The 19,389-nt window shown below is 44.7% G+C and overlaps 1 protein-coding gene across 2 annotated transcripts in view; it reads right to left on the bottom strand.

The window, feature by feature from the left end:
• Positions 1 to 13,127, bottom strand: part of PSTPIP1 (proline-serine-threonine phosphatase interacting protein 1) — a 59,668-nt gene extending 46,541 nt beyond the window's left edge. Inside the window, exons 1-2 of one of the 2 annotated variants that reach the window (XM_051770370.1) lie at positions 12,996 to 13,127; positions 11,719 to 11,952 (exon numbers count right to left, since the gene is read on the bottom strand). In XM_051770370.1, coding sequence (XP_051626330.1) covers positions 11,719 to 11,751 — 33 coding nt within the window. In that variant the 5' untranslated portion in view covers positions 11,752 to 11,952; positions 12,996 to 13,127. Of the gene's footprint in view, positions 1 to 11,718; positions 12,952 to 12,995 lie in introns of those variants that run through there. The other variant, XM_051770371.1, reaches the window with a different exon arrangement.
• Positions 13,128 to 19,389: the final 6,262 nt, after the last annotated feature.

Genomic DNA, 19,389 nt, shown 5'->3' with positions numbered 1-19,389 from the left:
GCAGCTCTGCAGCTCTGTGTGTGCTGTTTGGGGAGTGCCCCCAGCTGCCCTTTGGCTCTCTGCAGAGCTCTGGGAGCTGCAGCTCTGGCTGGCAGCAGGAAAGGCCTGGGCCCAGCACCTCCACTGCAAAACCTGCCAGGAACTGGGGCCAGGTGGTACCTGGGGAGAGGCAGTGCCCCCACCCTGATGGGGAAAAAGGGCTGGAAAAGAAATAGCTACTCTGGGTGCACTGCTTGGTACGTGGTAGGACAGTGCTGAGCTACTGTGGTGGTAAAAACAACATCAAAATCCACAGTCACCTGGTTTGCACCTCTCAGATGGGCTGCAGTGCTACTGCCAAGAGCACTGACAGTCATAGCACAGCTACCAGGGGTTATTTTAGACTAGTGAGCCTTCATTTAGGAATTATTTTAAATGTCCTATCTGCTCATACTAAAAAAAATATTTAAAAAAACCCCACACTTTCTCTTAAATATGAAAGTATTTAGCTGTAAAAATTCATTCCTTGTCTTTGCTCTTAATATTTTTCTGATCTAAGGATCAGAATTGTTCTCAAGTGGTTTTGGACTAAAAATGCTAAATGTTGCTAACTCATTCAAATAAAGGGTCCATACAAATTTTCAAAAGAGAAAAATAATCGAAACTAAATCTGTTATGGGTATCTTTGGAATTTTTCTCTAAATCAAACTTTTTTTGCATCATATCTTGTTTAGTTTAGGTAGGCTCATAACAGTTTTAGTAAGGTAAAAAATTAAGCTTCACTTTTCCAGAGTCAAAAAGGAAATAACTACCAATGAGAGGAGGAAGTTTAGAGAGAACAGGGAACAGTGAGTTTTGAACAAGCATCATTCTGCCAATATATTTTCCAACTGTCTGTAAGAAATCCTTTCTATGCACAGTGGTATCACACATGATACCTCAGTCCTGGACTGAAAGTAAGTTGTTCTGAGTGAGTGGTACCAATTAATTATATTATTGCATCATACCACTGTGTAGTGGCCCTGCTTAGAAAGAGTGTGTCTAGGTCTTGTTCTCTTGATCTGCCACTCTCCTTGTCAAGGGCTCTGCCAAGGGCTTAGTATGTACTGCAGGTGAACAGCAAACAGATCTAATATCCAGCAGTCAAACATGATTTATAATCTCAAAGTACATGCTAGGATATTTCCTACCATGCTGTGGCCTTTTGCTGGAATTGAATCACTTGCTTTACATTTTATGCTTTGTGTTTTTTCCCCTGGTATACTTTAAAATCTCCCAGTATTTCAAGAAATATATTCATGAGATGAAGTGTCTCAGGAATTTTACTGCTCTCTTTCTGTGCCATTCAAGCTGTCCTGAAATAAACAGGGAAATAAAAAGGGATAGCAGTAAGAACTGCTATTTTATGTCTCTGATGTCCAAGTGACTGTTCAAATCCCATCTCCAGCTCTGCTGTGGTTCAGAGGGGGGTGTGCCTGATGCAATAAGAAGTGATTTGGTGTTTAGTGCTTCCTGTTCCACGGGAGGCCATCCCAGCTCTGCTCTGCACCCCTGGGACGTGACAGAGCCTTTCTGCAAAACCAAACCCCGGGGTCTCAGCCTGCCCCTCCACTGCCTTGTCCTGGAAACGTGTCAGCACCCAACAAGGCAGCTGAGCAACCAAATAAAGAGCTGAGCCCACACCTGGGGGAAGGTCATCCTGTCCAGAACAGAACCTCAGCTGAAACATCCTCCCCTGAGCAGTGCTGGGTGTGACACGAGTCCTTTGCTAGAAATGCTTATGTGACAATGAACTGGTTAAGGAGCTTAAAAGCCTTTGACCATGCTGTGTGCTGCTGTACTGTGCAAGAGCTCCTTCTTCCTGCTGCTTGAAACTGGTTGGAGTGGGTGGGAATGTGGTGGCAGCTTGTGCTCTCCAAGATTGAACTGACTACAGAATTTATACAAGCTTAAAAACACAATACTTTTTTTAAAAAGTATATGATTTTTCCCCCCATATAAGCAGAAAAAGCAAGGACGAGTAGGTGGTTTGGAGCTGGTTCTATAACATTTCTGTCACTTCTTGTAAATTCACTCTGCATCAGAAACAAAAATGTTTGCTCAGGATGTAGGTGAGACTTTCTGTGATAATTTCAGGAGTTGACTAGGGCATTTTCCACATGAGGCTTAGTTTGCAGTTTTACTGCACCCTGTTACCTAAACCTGAGGTGCAGTACTTTTCAAGGGGAGCAAATGGTGTTCATTGCCAGACATAGCATAGAATGGGACCTTCAAAAATCAAAGGGAAAAATCATTGCCTCTGTACCATTCCAGTTGCTGAGCTGTTTGATTGCCATCTCCCACTGCCCCTGTAGCAAGACAGGCTTCAACTTCAAATGACAGCAAAGACCCTTGTCAGACTTCAAACCTGCAGCAGCTGGGGTACCCAGAAATAAAACTGAAATTGAGATTTCACAAACTACACAACAGCATTGCAAAACTGGTAACACTGAGCAAACAAGTAGCTTCCCAGTGGTCTTTTGCTCTTGACATTGCTAATTTTTTTCTGAGAAGGAAATGGTTGGTTTAGAGTTCTGCTGACAGAGGAATTTGCTTCTCAGCTTCCTGAGCCCTTGTCCTCCTCCCTAGCATCCTGGACCGCTCATGTGTTATGTATTAGGCATTCTTGTAGTCACAGCATGTTGTTGGGCTCTCTTCACATTTTACTCACCCCATGATTTGCACATCTACAAAGTGATGGCTGCACAACAGCCTCCTTCACTTCTGCAGGTGAAGTCTGCTGCCTGGCAGACTAATGACACACAGGGAACAGGCTTGGAAAGTCTCAATTCCAGTCTAATAAAAGGACTCTGCTTGTACTTATAAGCTCCATTTTAGCATCCCTTCTTAATAATTTGATTAAATAATATTCTGAGAATGCAGTGTTTCCTAGGGAAGAAAAACCATAGCTTAATTTTTGGTCTCTTTGTTAAGAGTACAAGTGTTCTGTTTTTCTTTGCATAGCAGTGTTTGTACATCTCACAGTGTGATTAACCACAAAACCAGTCCTTCAAGCTTTAGCCAGAGCACTGGAGAACGTAATAGTGACCTCTGAACTCTCAGCTTCTTTCAGTCATTTCATAGAAGGAGCTTTGCCTTTTGGAAGGCAGAAATAGAGCTTTGCAGACATGCCAGAGAATCTCCTCCATTCAGCTGCCTGTCTCTCATAATGCTCATGCCTTTTGTGAAGGCATGAGCAAAGTCAGGAAATGGAAACCTTGTGCTGTCCTGTTTAGCCAGAACACCTTCTTTGTACTGAGTAGGAGAAGAGCATCTCTTTTGATTTTGAGATGCTGCCATTTATTGTTTCATTCCAAGTATGGTAAAGCAGCCAGAGAGAACAGTGCACTTTCTCTTGAATTGCACATTTTACCAGGTCGAGATCATCCTTTTTTTCCCCCTTTCCATGAATTTTTGCTGGCTTCAGCCTTGACCTGAAGCTCTTGCAGGGAGGGATCTCTGACCACCTTCAGGCCAAGGAATGCTCCTGCTGCACAGCAGTCACAGCCCTGGTGCTCCTGTCCCAGGAGGAGAAAGGAGTCAGCAGACAGAGATGCATCACAACAAGAAGGGTGACCAAAAGCTAGGAATCCATTCAGGAAATCCGGATAGAACAAACTTCTGGAACACCTTAGTGATGGGGATAGTGGGAAATGGGACAGGGGGAAGCAGAATCCCTCACCAGTTTTAAATGAGAGCCTGAGGTGGCTTTATGACACAGGGTTGAGGTGGCAGCATCCCTTTATATTTTCTCCATGTGATGACTTCAGACAACAGCCTAACCCATAAAGTAAGGTGGCTTCTTCTTGGGGGCCAACAGAGAGGCCAGAAGCGAGCACTTCCACGTGTCTTTCCCAAGGCACAGCTCTGTTTGGCCATGGTCCTTCCAGAACATGACAGATAAATGTGTCAGTGGTGAAATCAGACGTTGCTTCAGTCTCTTATTGAATAACATTAGCAGCACAAGAGAAACTGGAAGTAAAATAAGGAGAAATAGAATCTTACAAGTAGAGGATACTTCTGTTCTATACAAAATAATGGTCAGAGATTACTTTTGTTTCTATTCCTCTTTAGTTCATCCACTTCCAGGTCCCTTCTCTGTTACAACAGAGCTCCTCTCCTGCAAGCACCGTGGGCTCAGTCCCAGACCAGTGTGAGTGAGGCAACCTGCAACACCCCTGACCTGCCCAGGGACAGAGGCAACTGTTCACCAGGTCTTGTAGAGCCACAGGCAACAGACCTGCTTATTAGTTGGTACATAATTTATAATGTATATATATATATATCTTTCTCCTCCTTGTCTTAAAAAGCTTAGACTTGTTTCCTGTTAGTCCTGAGAAAGGCACTAAATACAGCACACTGCTGCACCCACGGTCCCTGCTTCCCCTGTCAGCCAGACATTTTGTTAGTGGCCTTTCCTGGCACATGGAGAAGGGTAAAACTTGAGGAAACATTCCCAGAGTCTTGTTGCACGAGGGGAATGAATTGGAGGTTTACTTCACTTCTTAGTGAGGATTATTCCACTATCTGCATTACCACTTCCATTTTACGTGAGATCTTCACCACCTCCATCATCACTTTCAACATATCCCATTACTCAATAGGATGCAACAGATTCTTACACTCCATGGTGTGTGGTGTATGACAAAGACCCGGGGAATTGTGCAATCCAACAGAACAAAAACAGCTTTAGGTTTTTAGAAACTCTTAAAACAGGAGGGTTTCATATCAGTAAAGTCAAGCAGTTTGTCCAGGTGGGAGAACAGTGCCAGTATCACACCACACTCAGGCAGGCACTTCTCTGTGTTTGCTCCCACCTGCATAAATGTCTGTCCTGCCTTATACAAAAATAACTAAAAATGGATTAATGCTGGTATGTTGAAGAATTGCTGAATCAATGAGCTGGATGCACCCTCTTTCTGCAGCAAACTCTAGAGGTCTGGGAAATGGGCAGGCTCTACCTAAGTGTGTACACACACCAGCATAGCTACTGCTGAACCCTTTGGGCTGTTAAAACTGTTGCATCAGCCCGACTGTCACACACAAGGTGTCCAATCACTCACAGCTGCCTCGTCCATTAACCAGCAAAATCCATGAGCTTCTCGTGTGAAAGGAACTGTTGTCACTTCTAGAGCAGAGTGAGACACAGTTTTCTTGCCCTGCAAATTATTATATAAGATTTTAAAAGTCCACATTTCTCCTCTTGAGAACAGCAGCAACAGAAAACAACAAAAATCCCCATTCACATTGATAGAAGGAAGAAATTCCCTCTGGCTCGAGCAGATCTGACTGAGACATCCCCCTGCCTCAGCTGGCACACATCCCCCATCCACTGCCTGTCCAGGGAAGAGGAATGTCATTTTAATCTCTCCTTTCTCCAGCTGTTAAACCTGTGGATTAATCTAGTGGCATGAGGCAAGACATGCCTGGACTCCAGGTGCAGGTAATGGGCTGTGGGCAGTGAAAGCTCCAGTTCCTGTTCCTGGCTGTGTCTTCCCTGCAGAGCTCCCAGAACCACAGAAGGTTTTTATGAGTCTGGTCCCCTCCTCTTTGCTTAAAAACTGCACTTAATCCTCCATCTCCAGACAAAACCTTCACCAGACGTGAACTTTTTCATCCTCACCCAGCTTTACCTTCCAAAACAGCTCCCCAGGAAAACTGGGGGGGGGTTGTGTTTTCCCATAAAAAAGGTTTTGTCAAAACCACAAGTCCTAACCAGGTGTGCAGCCAGGGCCTTGCAATGGCAGGTGCCCCCTTTCCTTCTCCTGGTGCTCCTGGGGATTCCCATCCTGCTGAGCAGCAGCCCCAGGGCTGTTTGTCTGCCCTGACTCATTAATAACCCTGCAGTAATTACAGCACTGAAGTGATGAGACTCAGACCTCAGGGCTGCTGACCATCTATTTTCCTCTTTTCTTTGTTCTCCACCCTTTATTGTTTATTTTTCTTTCATTTTAGGAATAGATTAGGCCTGGAGAAATTGAGAGCAGCATCAAATAGCTTTTTGATTTGAAAAGCTCTTACTTTAAAGAAAAAAAAGCTTGTCTTTATTTATTTATTTACCTGAATGGAACAACAGGAGCTGGTATCTCTAAGCTAGACTGAGCTGGTATGTTTTCACTTTATTCTCAAGACTGTTACTTTTCATTTCAAGCAAAGATAAAGTTGCAACAAGAACTATGGAACTTTTCAATTCCTCAGTCTTGTTCAGTGACATTTTTCCACCACTTTAAAGAAGTACTAAACTCCATTTATAGTAAGGGAGCAGTTCTTTGGAGAACTGAAAAGCTGTTGGGATCTAGGTGCAGGTTTTCAACATGATTTTGTTTCTTCACCTTGACACCCTGAGTGATCCCTGTGCAGAGCCCTCCCCTCATCCCAGCCTCAAATCCCCAAACTTTTACTGAACAGCACAGTGAACTTTGTACATTATTGCAGTGTGGCTGCTGAGAAAAGTTTTATTACAAAACCTAGATTAAACTGGAGATGAAACTAGTGTTTTCTGTGCCATCTGCCTTGCCACATTATGGCGTGAAAATGAAATCAGAAGAAGGGTTTTTTGAGCTAAAAGGAGCTGAAATATAAGTAAGCAGCCTGGCTTGCCTTTCATACAAGCATGCAATGAGTGTAACTGGATTGAAGCTCCAGGTCTTGCCCTGTGCCTGCAAAGCAGCACGAGGTCCCCAGCCAGTGCCTGCAAATTCTGAAGGAGGAGAAGCAGGAGTGTGAGCCTTGTGGGGGGAAAGGGGCGGGCTGGGAATCACCCAGTCCTGCCAGGAAAATGTGTGTGGCAATGAGATTCACAGGGAGACTCTGAGATTCACCCTGGAGAATCTGTCATGGGAGGAGAGGCTGAGAGAGCTGGGACTGCTCAGCCTGCAGAAGAGGTGGCTCAGTGTGTATAAATACCTGCGGGGGGAGGAGGGGAGATGGAGCCAGGGCTTCTCAGGGGCAACCAGGGACAGGGCAAGAGGCAGTGGGCACCTGCTGAAATTCTAAAAGCCCTGTTTAAGCATAAGAAGGTTTTTTTGCTGTAAGGACGGTGAGACACTGCAACAGTTTGCCCAGAGAGGTTGTGGAGTCTCCATCTGTGGAGACACCCAAAGCTTGGTGCTGCACAGGGTGCTGTGACCGGCCCTGTGCTGGCTGGAGATCTCCCCTTCCAACCTTGGCCATTCTGTGACTCTGCCACCAGAAAATGCACCTCAACAGGCTGCTTTAGCAAGCCAGAGGACACCCTCTTTGATCTGTGTTTGAGGCTCCATTTCAAGCTGTGTGTGACAAGTACTCGTTTAGGTGCTGTTCTGTTCCTTAGATGTGTCTGTGTACGGTGAAAAGAGAGTTGGTGACTCATCTACTCCATATTTCAAATACATACTCATGGCACAGTTAAAGTTGGCACAAATAAGAATCCTCCATTTCTCTGAGCCTAAGCAAAACCAAACAACTTTTGCAGAGCAGGATGGGTCCAAACGAACCAGATACAACTGTGTAAAAATATTAACAAATTTGTCACAGTGACTTACTTCATTAATCAACCGATTTAAATAGTCAACCCCCTCATCTGCAGCATGGTCATCAGAAAACTGTAATAAAATGTATTTAACTGCCTGATTATTTCAGTCACTGACCTAACATGAACTTGCTGTAAACCCATTCATCTAGTGTTCATTCATTTGAGCTTCATTTTAGCTCTTGTGCTCTGCTCAGCACTGACTTGTGAAGCATTTCCATGGCCACAACGACTAACCAGGTTTTCTACTTGTGATTTCCTCTGGTTTCAATGACTGTCGTGGTTGCCCCCACCTCATGGGTGCCTCTCATTGTCCCAGTGAGCCAAATGTCCTTCCCAGAGCAGGTGGGGGGATGGAGGAGGGAACTACAGGCTAAAATAGAGTAGAGCAGCCTCTTCTGTGGTGATGAAGTGACCTCACAACACACACAGACATCAGCTGGGCAACTGGTTCAACTTTTCCAAGCTGGTTCCCCCTTTATTCCCCATATTCTCTCTCCAGGAGAGCAGGGTAGCTCCCAGTAGGAAAAAACCTTCCTATTTTGAATAGAACAGGTGGTGGTGGGTTTCGTCAGTACATGGCCTAGTGAGTCTAGAAGGTAGTTTTACTGTGACTTTTATCCTCATCTCAGCACTCTTGTTCCACAGTTAAGAGTCTCATTAGAAGGTCAATTATTTGTGAAGCTAATTACATCTTTTTGGCCTATATAATAGACCACTGTGTGGAAAAGCTACAGTAAGAGTTGAGAGGCTCACCTACAAAGTCAGCTTTGCACTGAACCTGAGGCAGAACATAGCCTGAAGCCAAAGCAAGAGAGATTAGGCATCTTTGTAACAGACTCTTTTCCTGAAGCACTTCCATGGCTCCCTCTGCTGCAGTGTCTGACCAGAACCATGGGGGCTGCAGAGGCAGGGATGTGGTACAGACCAGCCTGCAGCAGGGCAGGGAGGTGAATCGTGCCAGCTCACATGTTAAAATCTGTCTTTGCTGGCCCATGTCTCACTCACGCTTTTAAATCTGAGCTGTGAGAATCCAAAGCCCTGAGCTCATCCCACAGCTGAGAAGGAACAAGCCTTTCACACTCCAAGCACCTACTTTGAAATCCAAAGGACCTCAGGAGCCCACAGCATATTTTCAGAATTTACTTGGACGCTTGAGTTGGATTCAAAGCTGTCCAAGGGAATAGATTTGCTCCCGCTCAGCTCTGGGCCCTTTGGAGCCTGCCCCAAAAACCAAATGGTTCCTTTGAAAGTCTTCCTTGTTCCCCATTCCCAGGAGGGTACAAAGCCTGGAAATGGTGCAATAATTTCCTACCTCTTGGCCAGAAATAGCTGCATCTCATAGGTTGCAACAGGAGTGTTGAGCAGCATGTTGGAGGGAAACAAAACAGGAGGAAAAGCCAATGACAGGAATTGCAGAGGAAAAGCAAATGATGAGTGCAAGAATATAGAGAGAGACTGAGAAGGACACCCAGTATTTCTGACTGAGGGGGAAAGATTTTATTGGATAGTGGGTTTTGTAACAAAAAGAATTCCTGTTGCTCAGAACTCGGCCTGTTAACACAACCCTGTTAGCATGGATCTCAGCTGGGATTGCAGACATACTCCTCATTAACATGGGAATTTCCCTTCCTGTCCCTTGTGATGCTGGAGAAGACAGGTAACATCTGTTACACTTGTACAGCAACCCAGCAGAATATTAATGTTAGCCCTGCACTGGTTATCAACCCAATCTGAATTTTCATCTCACTAGTATTTTCCAAAAAAAATGTCAGAGGATAGAAGGCTTCTGTTAAGAAGCACATTTTAGTGCAGGCTTTGAGCAACTTTCCCTTAAAGCATTAAGGATCGAGGATACAGAAATAAACATTGCAATTAAAAAGTACACAGGTTTTAGCCCAGGCCATGCTACAAAGAAAATAAAATTAAACAAAGACACAAGTGTGAGAGTTTTAATGTAGTACTATCACTGCTAAATTAAACAGGGGAAAAGAGAGGACAAAATTAAACCTGTTAGGAGGAACAATTTACATTTTCCTGAAAGACAGGACACTTTGTTCTTACGAAATCTGAAGACCATTGGAGAGGAATCAATGGTGTTCCTTCTCTGCTAGTTGGGGAAAATCTCCTGATTTTAGGATTTCTTTACATATTTTACATTGAGGTAGGCACTGGAGAAACTCCTGCTTATCCAGAAGGTTACTGATGATAGAGCAGGGGGTTGTTGCTCAGGGATACCCAGTCAGGGTGTAGCACAGGGAGAGGGTGCAGCAGTGTCCTGGGGCAGCAGAGATCAGGGATCTGTGTTGAGTCACCCACCACGGTGCAAACACACTTTTTGGTTTTCAGTCATAAAGACCCTCCCATTCAGGGTACAGATCAAATAGAGGAGATAACTGCAAACCACACAAACACATTTTCCTCTCACTAATGGGCAGAACAGAGCCTCATGAACCCAAAAATAATTGCTGAGCTCGTGATCTGGGGGGCACCCTGCACGCCTGTGCTGCATTGTGCAATATCCTGGGAGTTTTCATTTTAAAACACTTATTATTGCATAGCTAAAGCTGCCATCCTGCAATCGGATATATCCTGCCCTCTTCATCAAGCTGGGGTGATAATGACATTCCCAGCCAAAAAACTATTAAAGCCAAAGATGGTTTGCTGTGAGGAAGGTGATCACTTCAAAGCAAAGCAAGGATTTGAGTCACAGGTAACGTGACTAAGCACAGGAGAGAAGTTTAGGGGAGAAGAGCCGTGAAGAACCGGCCTGGCCAGATTGTCAGCTGCTGTTAATCACCCTCACAACTTCTCCCATAGCTGGAGTTATTCTCCCTAAAGACCAAGACCTTGAAAAGTAAATATACCAAATGTACCAGTCCTAAAAGTCACGGGGCGCGTTTTCCAAGTTCATCGATGCAGGAGCAGAAGCTCCCAGGGTGGCTCTGGCTCACAGCTGTGTCTCCCCCCACACACTGGACTGTGCACTTAGTAGATGTATAAAAAAGGGGAATCTCACCTGGGTGTGGTCAAGCACAGTTAGCACTAAAATAACATTGATTTTTGTATTTCCTCATTGCATTTTTATTTTTTTTTAACTGCTCAGATCCGGTGGGTGCTGGAATGGGGGTGGTGAGGGCTTCCTGGAAGTGCCCAGAGGACAGTGGCTCACTGAAATGTGGTTTTGCCCCTGCCCTTCTGTTTTCTACCAAGAGAGGCTTTACCCTGAAGGGTGGGTGGAGAGAAAGAAAGCACAAGCAGAAAGAACAGCCTTGAAATGGCAGGAAGAATTCATATACCTTCATGTCTTTCTTTAAAGCAGTCCTAGATGCTGGATAAATGAATGCTCAGACAATAGGCAACCACATAACATCCTGTTAACCCAGCTTCACACTGTTAGAATTTTAGATTTGAGCTTTCGTTTTTCAGTTGCAAGAGAACCTCAGATTACCCTTGAGAGAGAAATGACTCGGGTCTTTTTATCTTGTAACTGCAGGGAGAGAGCTTGGAAACAAGACACCGAAAGGGTTTTCAACCAAAAGTCCAATAACAAGTACAGAGCACGTCCCCTTGTTTTAGTATTCCCTGGTTTTAGATCAGCTGGGGGTGTTTGGGCTTAGCTGTGCAGTGTCTCTGCTGGTCCTTTCCACCTGAGCTGCTGCAGGACTCCTGGGCCCTGCATGCCTGGTGCTGCCCTCCTGCAGCTCTCAGCAGGATGGGCTGTGCAGGGAGCTGAGCAGGAGCATCCTGCTGGCAGCTGCTGGCTTTGCTCTGCACCAAACAGCAGAGAATTCAGCCTGGAATTACCAAGAGCTCACCTGCTCAGGGGAGCCATTCCTAAAGCTGAGGACACTCACTGCACACAGGTCCTCAGGACAGTGAGGCAAACAAATCCATGTCCTTTTCAAGAGAGGTTTCTGGACCTAGCACAGGAACTGGGAATGTCAGTTGTTTTATGGGGATTGGATATATTCTTTACAGTGCATCCCTTCTGCCCAGGGTCAAACACTTATACTACCCAACAATGTCTTTTTGCTTGGGGACAAATTTGGGTTTTTACTGAACTAAATTTAGAACACAGAACAGCATTAAATTAGTTTCAAACTATATATAAAACCAAGCTGTATTTTAAAACAACTTTAAATACAGATACCCTGAATATAGGAAACACATAGGAAATGTTCACTTACCCAAAAAGCATCTTTAAACTGCAGCTGGGTCATTGTAATTGCTCTGTAGAGGGGTAGGATGGTTCAGCAGGTCCGTTCTGGGCTGAGAGCAGCAGCAGGCACAGCACTGAGCCTTGTCCCTGCACCCCAGCCCGAGCAGAGAGAGCAGCACATCCACAGACCTGGCCCTCCTGAAGTCAGGCTGGTGGCCAGAGCACGGGGCAGTTCCAGGCAGCTCAGCTTAATGACCTGTGGCTGGGAAGGGACAGAGGGCAGAAAAGCTGTTGCTCACACACAGATTCATGCATGCACTCAGCACCCCATCCCCAAACCTGTTTCTCTTCTAGTAAACAGTTAATATTGAAATGAGGAAGCCAGGCAATGTCAAATGGTGTCAGGCTGCTCCGTGCTGTGGGTGCGTGTGAGCAGACAGGAAAAAAAAAACCAGAGGGGGGGAAAAAGAGCAGTAAATTCAGTGATATGATTTGATCAGCTACAAGAGGAAAGAGAGAAATTAAAATGCAAAGGAAAGCAGTACAATACAAAGAGACAAGCTGTGGAGGAAATTACAGCCGAGCTATCATCTACTGCTGTGGTCTTGCAAAAAAAAGAAGCAAAAGGAAAGTATCTGCCCCGTTTCTGCAGCACCTTCTGGGGCTGGCAGAGGCCCATGCATTTGCACATGGGAAGAGTAGCTCAAAGTTGCATTCTGCAACTGAAAAAGGCTTTTCAAGACTCTGGTTAAATTAAGAACCCTGAGAAGTGTGCAGGTGTCTGCACACATTTAGGTACCTGGATGTCAATACAGAGAACACTCCTGATTTGCATGCCCTCATGTAAATGGCTGTATGAATATGCAAGATATGTGAAATTTAGAAGTAAAATCCAAAGTCTTGAAAAAAAGTAGAGCTAAGGGTTTGTTAGCACCAGGACTTGAGGTAAAGCCTCACAGATCCGTGAAAGGGCAGCACCCAGCACCACACCCAGCACCCTCTGACAGCAGGTATTTCAGGCAGCTCCCCAGATCAGCTCACCCAGCTGTGATAATACAGCAGCAAGTATCTGATCACAGGGTAACACCTCAGATGCTTCCATGATACACTCTCCAAAATACCTGTCCTACAGGTGAGGTTGCCTCTGTTCACCTCCTTAGGATGTTTTAAGCACTCTTAAATATGTGTTTTTAAATACTCACTGACGTTTTCGGAGGGTAGGAAAAAAAAAAAGGAAAGAAAACATGTGGCTGCCTGTGCAAAAGTGTGTCCTGCCCCACCAAGAACACAGCAGGACTGACTTACTACAACTAGTTGATGTTGCTCCTGGGTGTTGCTGGTTCCCTGCTATCCCTGCAGCACCAGCCACATCATTTGGTAGTGGGGAAGTTGTGAGAGCTCTGCAGCAGCTGGTGGCTGGAGTTATCCATCCCCTCTCCATGGGCAATTTGCAGCTGGTGGTTTGGAGAACTGGCAAGTTTCCTTCCTGGTGGTCTGAAGAAGACAGAGAATGTGCAGAGACTTTGAGAGGCAACATGAAGTGCAAGCAGAACAGGGCAACCAAGAGTCTGCAGGGCGAGAGGAGCAGCAGGAGAAAAGCATCATTGCATGGGAGGGGGAGAAGGAGAAACATGAGGGTTCACTTTCAGACAGTGCTGAGGAGGAAAGAGGGAAGCTTTCTTCCAGAAGGGAAAATTTCCTGAAAAAAAAAGCATTTTGAGGGCATGGGCACTAGTCATACTACTTGATCTGCATAAAAAAAAAAAAAAAAAAAAGAAGATTTTAAAGTGTTTTATCTCCGTCTTTCTAAAACTAAATGTTTCCTGTTACTATTTCCAAGCTGCAGCTGTGATTTGAAACCAACATCTTTGCTGCTGTTGGGGTTCATAAAAATGCATCGAGTGCATTGTGCTACTTTCTTGTTATTTTTAGTTTGGCCTCCAACCACAAAGCCAGTTCTTTGACTGACCCTCACACTGAGCTCTGTGCCTGCATCCATCCCACCCCCCAGCACCAGTGCCACACAGTCACCCCCCCAGGGCTGCTCCCTCATGCCATCAGCGTGGGCTGTTCCCTTTGTGCTGTGGGGGACTCTGTCTCCCACTATAAGAAATAAAAATACAGTTTTTTTATATGGGTGTATCACAGAGTTGTAAGATATCCAAGTTCCAAAAGCTGGACTTGAGTATTAAAGTCTTTTTTGACCAGATAAGGGAAATACGAAAGTTCCTAAAAATTAAAATCTTTTGGGGCCATTTTGTACACAGGGGTTCTTTCCTCTCTTTGGGCTAAGGACAAAGGAAGAGCCATCATCTTGCAGCCAATTGGAAGAAAGGGAAAGGCCCTTTTCAGAGAAAATAACTCTTTTTAAGCAAAAATGAATATATTAAACTTATCTGAAAAAGGGTGGGATTCTGTGAAACTATAAAATGTATAAGATTTAAACCCAAAGGGTCTTTTTCCCCAGAAATTCGGTGAGAGAAAGACCCGGCGCGCCAAATAAATTCTTCCTGGTTTCTTTGTTCCCTGAGTTTATGCCATCTTCCTAAATTTAAAAGAGGGATTTTTCCCACCCTCCCCGTGGCTGCAGGAGAGCTCAGGCCTCTCGTGCAGGTGTCCTGGTGAGCTGTCAGCACTGAGCTGCTGGGAGTGGCAGCCCTGGCTCTGAGGAAGCAGAGCTGCTGGCCAGAGCCTTGGGCCACTGCTCACACCTCCCAGCGCTGCTGGGTCATGGCCAGGGGGTGATCCCCTGGCAGGGATCATCAGGCTCTGCAGGGCTCTAAAAGAGGCAGAAAATTCTCTCTTGCCCTGTCCTCTAAATAGGAACAAGCCAACCCGGCCTCCAGGTCTGAACTGCCGAATGTCGGGACTGGGTCAATATTTTGATGTGAGTGGCCTGAATTTTACAGAGGCTGGAAAGGCTGAGCCTGGCTGAGGGAAGGGGGACAGAATCAGTGCTGCTAACTGCTGTAATGCCTTCTACTGAAACCAGCTGGAACTGCCTGAAATTTCCCCCTCCAAAATAGTGACAGCGAGACCTTTGTGCCAAACAGAAGCATTTTCGGTGGGCAGAGGGTTGAGACAGTTCTCAGGGTGCTTTGGAAACCTGCAGGGCCTTTCATCCCCACCTCCTCAGTCTCTGAACAGGGCTTTTCACCTCACCTGCACCTATGGCTTCACTCAGAAATTTAGCAGAGGCAATAACGAGCCTTAAGTGCAACTGTTCCCCAACAGCTGCTGCAGCTCCTGCTCAGCACTGCTCCGAGAGGTTAAAAATCAGGTTTTCTGTTTGAGAAGGCCAAGAATATGTTTCCACAGAGGGTTTTTATTTTTTTTCCCCCCAGTAATTAAATTGTTTGGCAGCAGAATGTACCATTTGGATCTGTTCTGTAGTGGAAAGTGATGATAATTCTGATTTTTTTTAAAAAAAGTTTGTATTAAAACCCCTCAAGTTTTGTAGTTGATTAGAATGGAAGTTGCATTTAATTTTTAACTATATACTGCTTTGAGCAAAGTTTTATCAGGGATCTGGGTGGCAGGTTTGGACTTGATAGTAGCTAAAGTATGAAAATAGCATCTACAAATGTGTTTATGCTCATCCAGGGCTACAAGAAAGGCATTCTTCACAGTGAATGTTTCTGATTTTGGGGAGTCTGAGGGAGTAGGCAGTAAACATACTTAGATTCTACATAGAAAGAGGATGAAGGCGACTGTGAAAAGTATTAAGGCAGTGTATAAAGAGGTGCTGAACACTCAGATAACCCAGGTGTTAAGCTGGCTGTAATTTGCAAAACTCCTCGGGTGTATTGTGGTCCCCTTGGAATCATCCTTTGGGAAAAGCAAACGGAGAGTAGAAGGCACTGGTGCCTCCACAGCCACGACACCTGTGGGACAGAGCTCACAGCCATGGCTGGGAGGCACCACGAGCAAAGCACAACAGTCCAGCCTCTGGTGTCCCTCCAAGCCCTGCAGCCTGGAGACACCAGCACCAGGGAACCACTTCCAGGGGAAAACCAGGGCTACAGCAGCCCCACATTGCAGCTGCTGAGCTGGGCCTGCCGCCCCTATTGCCACACAAATGCATCTCCAAGTTTCCCAGCAACGTTAGGGGTTTGCAAATTATCTACAATCACTCCAATTTAAACATTTCCAAACCACCTTCTGTGGGGAGCCAACCTCTGTTTCCATGGAAACAGAAAGAGCAGCCTCTCAGCATCCAGCAGGTTTGTTCCAGCTCCTCTGGACCATCCATGGCTGGGCTGGAAGGTGGTTCAGTGTCCCCAGACCCTGTGACATCAGCCCTGTGTGGCTCTGAAACGCTCTCCTTTGATTGTTTCAGAAGGAACTATTGCAACACCCTCCCAAAAGCTCTGTTTCACAAAGCAAAACAGCCCTGCTGGCCTTTTGCTTCAGTAAAATCAATAATTAACATAAAGACTAATTGCACAGATACCTTCTTAACCCCTATCTAGCATTTCAGAGCTGTTACCAGCAGAGGCCACCCCTGACAGGTGGAGCTTGTGTTTTACCCAAGACAATCACAGTCTTTGCTGTAATTACAAAGAACTGGATTTCCTCGAAAATTAACACTGTGATACTTTGTGGATCATAAAATTATTGTTTGCATCACAGAAACTTGGGTCTTTTTGTGCTCAGGATGTGTTTAAAAATGGTTAGTGACTGTTCGAACCCCCGAAAATGTTTCAAATACAAAAAAAAAAAGAAGAAGAGGAACTGTGGAAAGTGCAGTGTCACTGGAGGCTTGAATAACACAAGCAGGATCTGGTAGTTCTTGGGAGAAAAGCATAAGTACTTTGTGAAAGAGAAAATGAAAATATTTAGGTTTCTATCTCCCCTTCTGGCCATAACTTCAGGTACCTGCTGAAATAGGTTTTTTATTTCTCTGCAGTTTTGGTATGCTTTCTCCATGCCATTCATTCAAGGGAAATCACTACTTATTTGCAAGTACTGCATATTCATTAGCCAAGCAGGCAGTGCTTGAGGCACTGAAGATGTTTCCACAGCTCAGAAAGGACCCTTTCCATGCTGCTGCTCTCCAAAGAAAGCAGGCTCCAGGTTACAGGCATGGTGGGCAGCAGCTCAGGATACGCTGTGCCAAAATAAGATTGTTACCTGGTGTTTTGCCACAGTCTCACCTGGAGAGCCACAAAGAGGAACAGGGAGCTGGTAAAAGCATTTTGCAGTATTTGTGCTTTCTGTAGACCTGAAATGCCAGAAATTGGGATCAGTTGAATCACCCCACAGCTCAGAAGTGACTACACTGGTGTTTAACATTGCACAGTCATGGCTTTCTAGCACTGTTCCTGTTGAAAGCAGGGTTCATTGGTGGCTTTCTCAAAACAATTCAGCTTTTTCTTTACTTACAGTGAATTACTTGTGGATTGGTTTCTCAGCTTCTTCCTTTTTGCTTTGATAATCTGGTAAAGTAACTTCATGAGCAAGTATTTCCTTACCCCTCTGCTCAGAGATGTTGGTGCACACCCACATCAGCAGCATTTATGCAGCATAAAGGATTTTGCTTTAAGGACCAAACTGCAGTGAAATTACCCTTTAATGTGACTTTTCTTGTTGTGAGAAAGGCACAACACACTTCACCCTCTGTAGAGAGAAGGTATATTTATATATCCATGTGATATACATGTTGTAACAAGAATAACTGCTACCTTAAAACTCACATTAAGGTCAGTGTTTGCCTTCTGAGGGGTTTTTCTTGTACTTCTAGTGAGCTCTGTTTTTTTTAAACAGAGGAGGAAAGGACAGTGTGTAGCTGGAAATTCTGTGTGCTCCAAATCACAATCTATAGAGAAATAAATACACATTGCCAAGTGGTTTATACAGGATCACTTTAAACAGGATTATTTGTGCCTCCTGCTGTGCTTTCGGTAGGAGGTGTGTTTGTAGATACTGAATTTATCTGCTTTGTGTTCAGGAAACCTTTGCAATTCTAAGCTCTGTAATATTGACACTTTATCTACCTGCTGTCCCATTATCCTCCCTTTGCCCTATTCCCTGACAATCTTACATGCAGTGTTTGTTTAGAAACCAAATTTTGCTAGATCCTTGGCTTTAGAGGTAGAAAGATTTCAGGCCAAGCAGAGCAATTCTGTTCTCTTCATTGACTTTAGCTTATATTTGTTCCTCTGAAAGTCTTTCTCACTCACTGTCCAAAGAACTATCCTCGTGTGCATTCCCACAGAGCTGGGTGCTCCCCTGAACCAGGGATGACTCATTTTGGGGATGACCATGAGGTTACCTTCCCAACTTTCTCTCTAAGAAAGTTATTACCTGGGGACAAGGTGCTTTAACCAGCTTTAGTATTGGAATTGGGAATAACTCTGCATGTGCTGCTCACAACGTGAGATCAGAGGTACCAGGGCAGAGACCTTCACGAGGCCTCTTCACCTCAAAACACAGAAAATGTGACACTTGACCTTCACCATCTTTCTTCCTGCTCTTTCTGTAAGTCAAAGCTAAGGTTTTAATTTGGAGTTTGAGCTTTTGGGGCTGTTTTGAGCTGTTCCAGCTGACCACAACCTGAACAGTGCTCATAACTCTTCCATGGGTGGAAATCACACAGTTTAATTGAATAAAGGCTCATTCCTCCAGTGGGGGTTCTGGGATGAAATGTGGCATTAGCTGAATCTGCTCTTGCTTTCTAAAATATCCCACCAACCTGGCTTTGTTTGGTGAGGTTTGTGATTGCTGAGAAAATAATCAATAGGTGTGGGACAGACACAGGGTCTGTCCCTAAGGAACCAGGCACAAACAGTCCCACAGTTTTCCAAAGTCTGGCTTCTTGGCTCTCACTGATCTCTGCTCTGTGTGTCTTGCTGGAAGAGGTACAGAGATGCCTAAGGTAGGACAGTGTGAATGCACTATTGGGCTTCCAATCCCAAAGTGAAGGAAGCCTAATTTTAAAAACATTATCAGAAAACAAAGGAAGCCTGCCTTGCTTTACCCTAGGAATTACAGAAACCTGCACCAGGATGCAACATTATTACAGGATTTTGCTCTTCTCTGGTTACACTAACAATTACATGGGTTTTTTTAAAATACTAGTTTTCCACACCCTTAACAATAAGAGCTGCAAAGTGAGGAGGGCAGTAGTTCTGTCTTGCAGTGAGCTAAGCTCTAACACCACCTAACATGACTGCCTTAGAGAAATATTAAAATTAAGCAGCAAGTTGGATGTTTGGCAAAGACAAAACATCCAATTTGAGGTATACTTCAAACCAACAAAGATCACAGCAATTGTTTTAATATTCCTGAGCACACTGGATTTCTTAGACTTTAAAAAAAAAATAAAGTCAGATCCCACCACCACCATGGCAAGAGTTGTACTCACATTCCCAGGAACTGAAATAAACAACTATGGGCAGAAAAAAACCCAAGCCCTAAAACAGAAAAAGTGTTTTGAAAGTGTGTGTAGTTTTGCTCTGCATCAAAATTTCTAACATTCTGCTGGTGACACATCAACACTTGTGCCAAAAGGAATTCCCTCTTTGTTCTGAGCATAATTAAGAGGTGGTATATTGGGAAGAAAACAAGGCAGAACTGGTTGCTTTTACTCAATAAAGAGAGAGCTGGGAGGAAGGAAAGCATTAGTCAAGGATAACACAGAGAGAGCATTCCAAGGAGTTAGTTCTAGGAATTAAAAACCCCTAATACACACCCCACA

This window comes from Manacus candei, unplaced genomic scaffold, assembly GCF_025592945.1.
Source record: "Manacus candei isolate 608988 ecotype Guabito, Panama unplaced genomic scaffold, ASM2559294v1 h1tg000119l, whole genome shotgun sequence".
Lineage (NCBI taxonomy): Eukaryota > Metazoa > Chordata > Aves > Passeriformes > Pipridae > Manacus > Manacus candei.
This window is presented reverse-complemented; position numbering and strand designations above follow the sequence as displayed.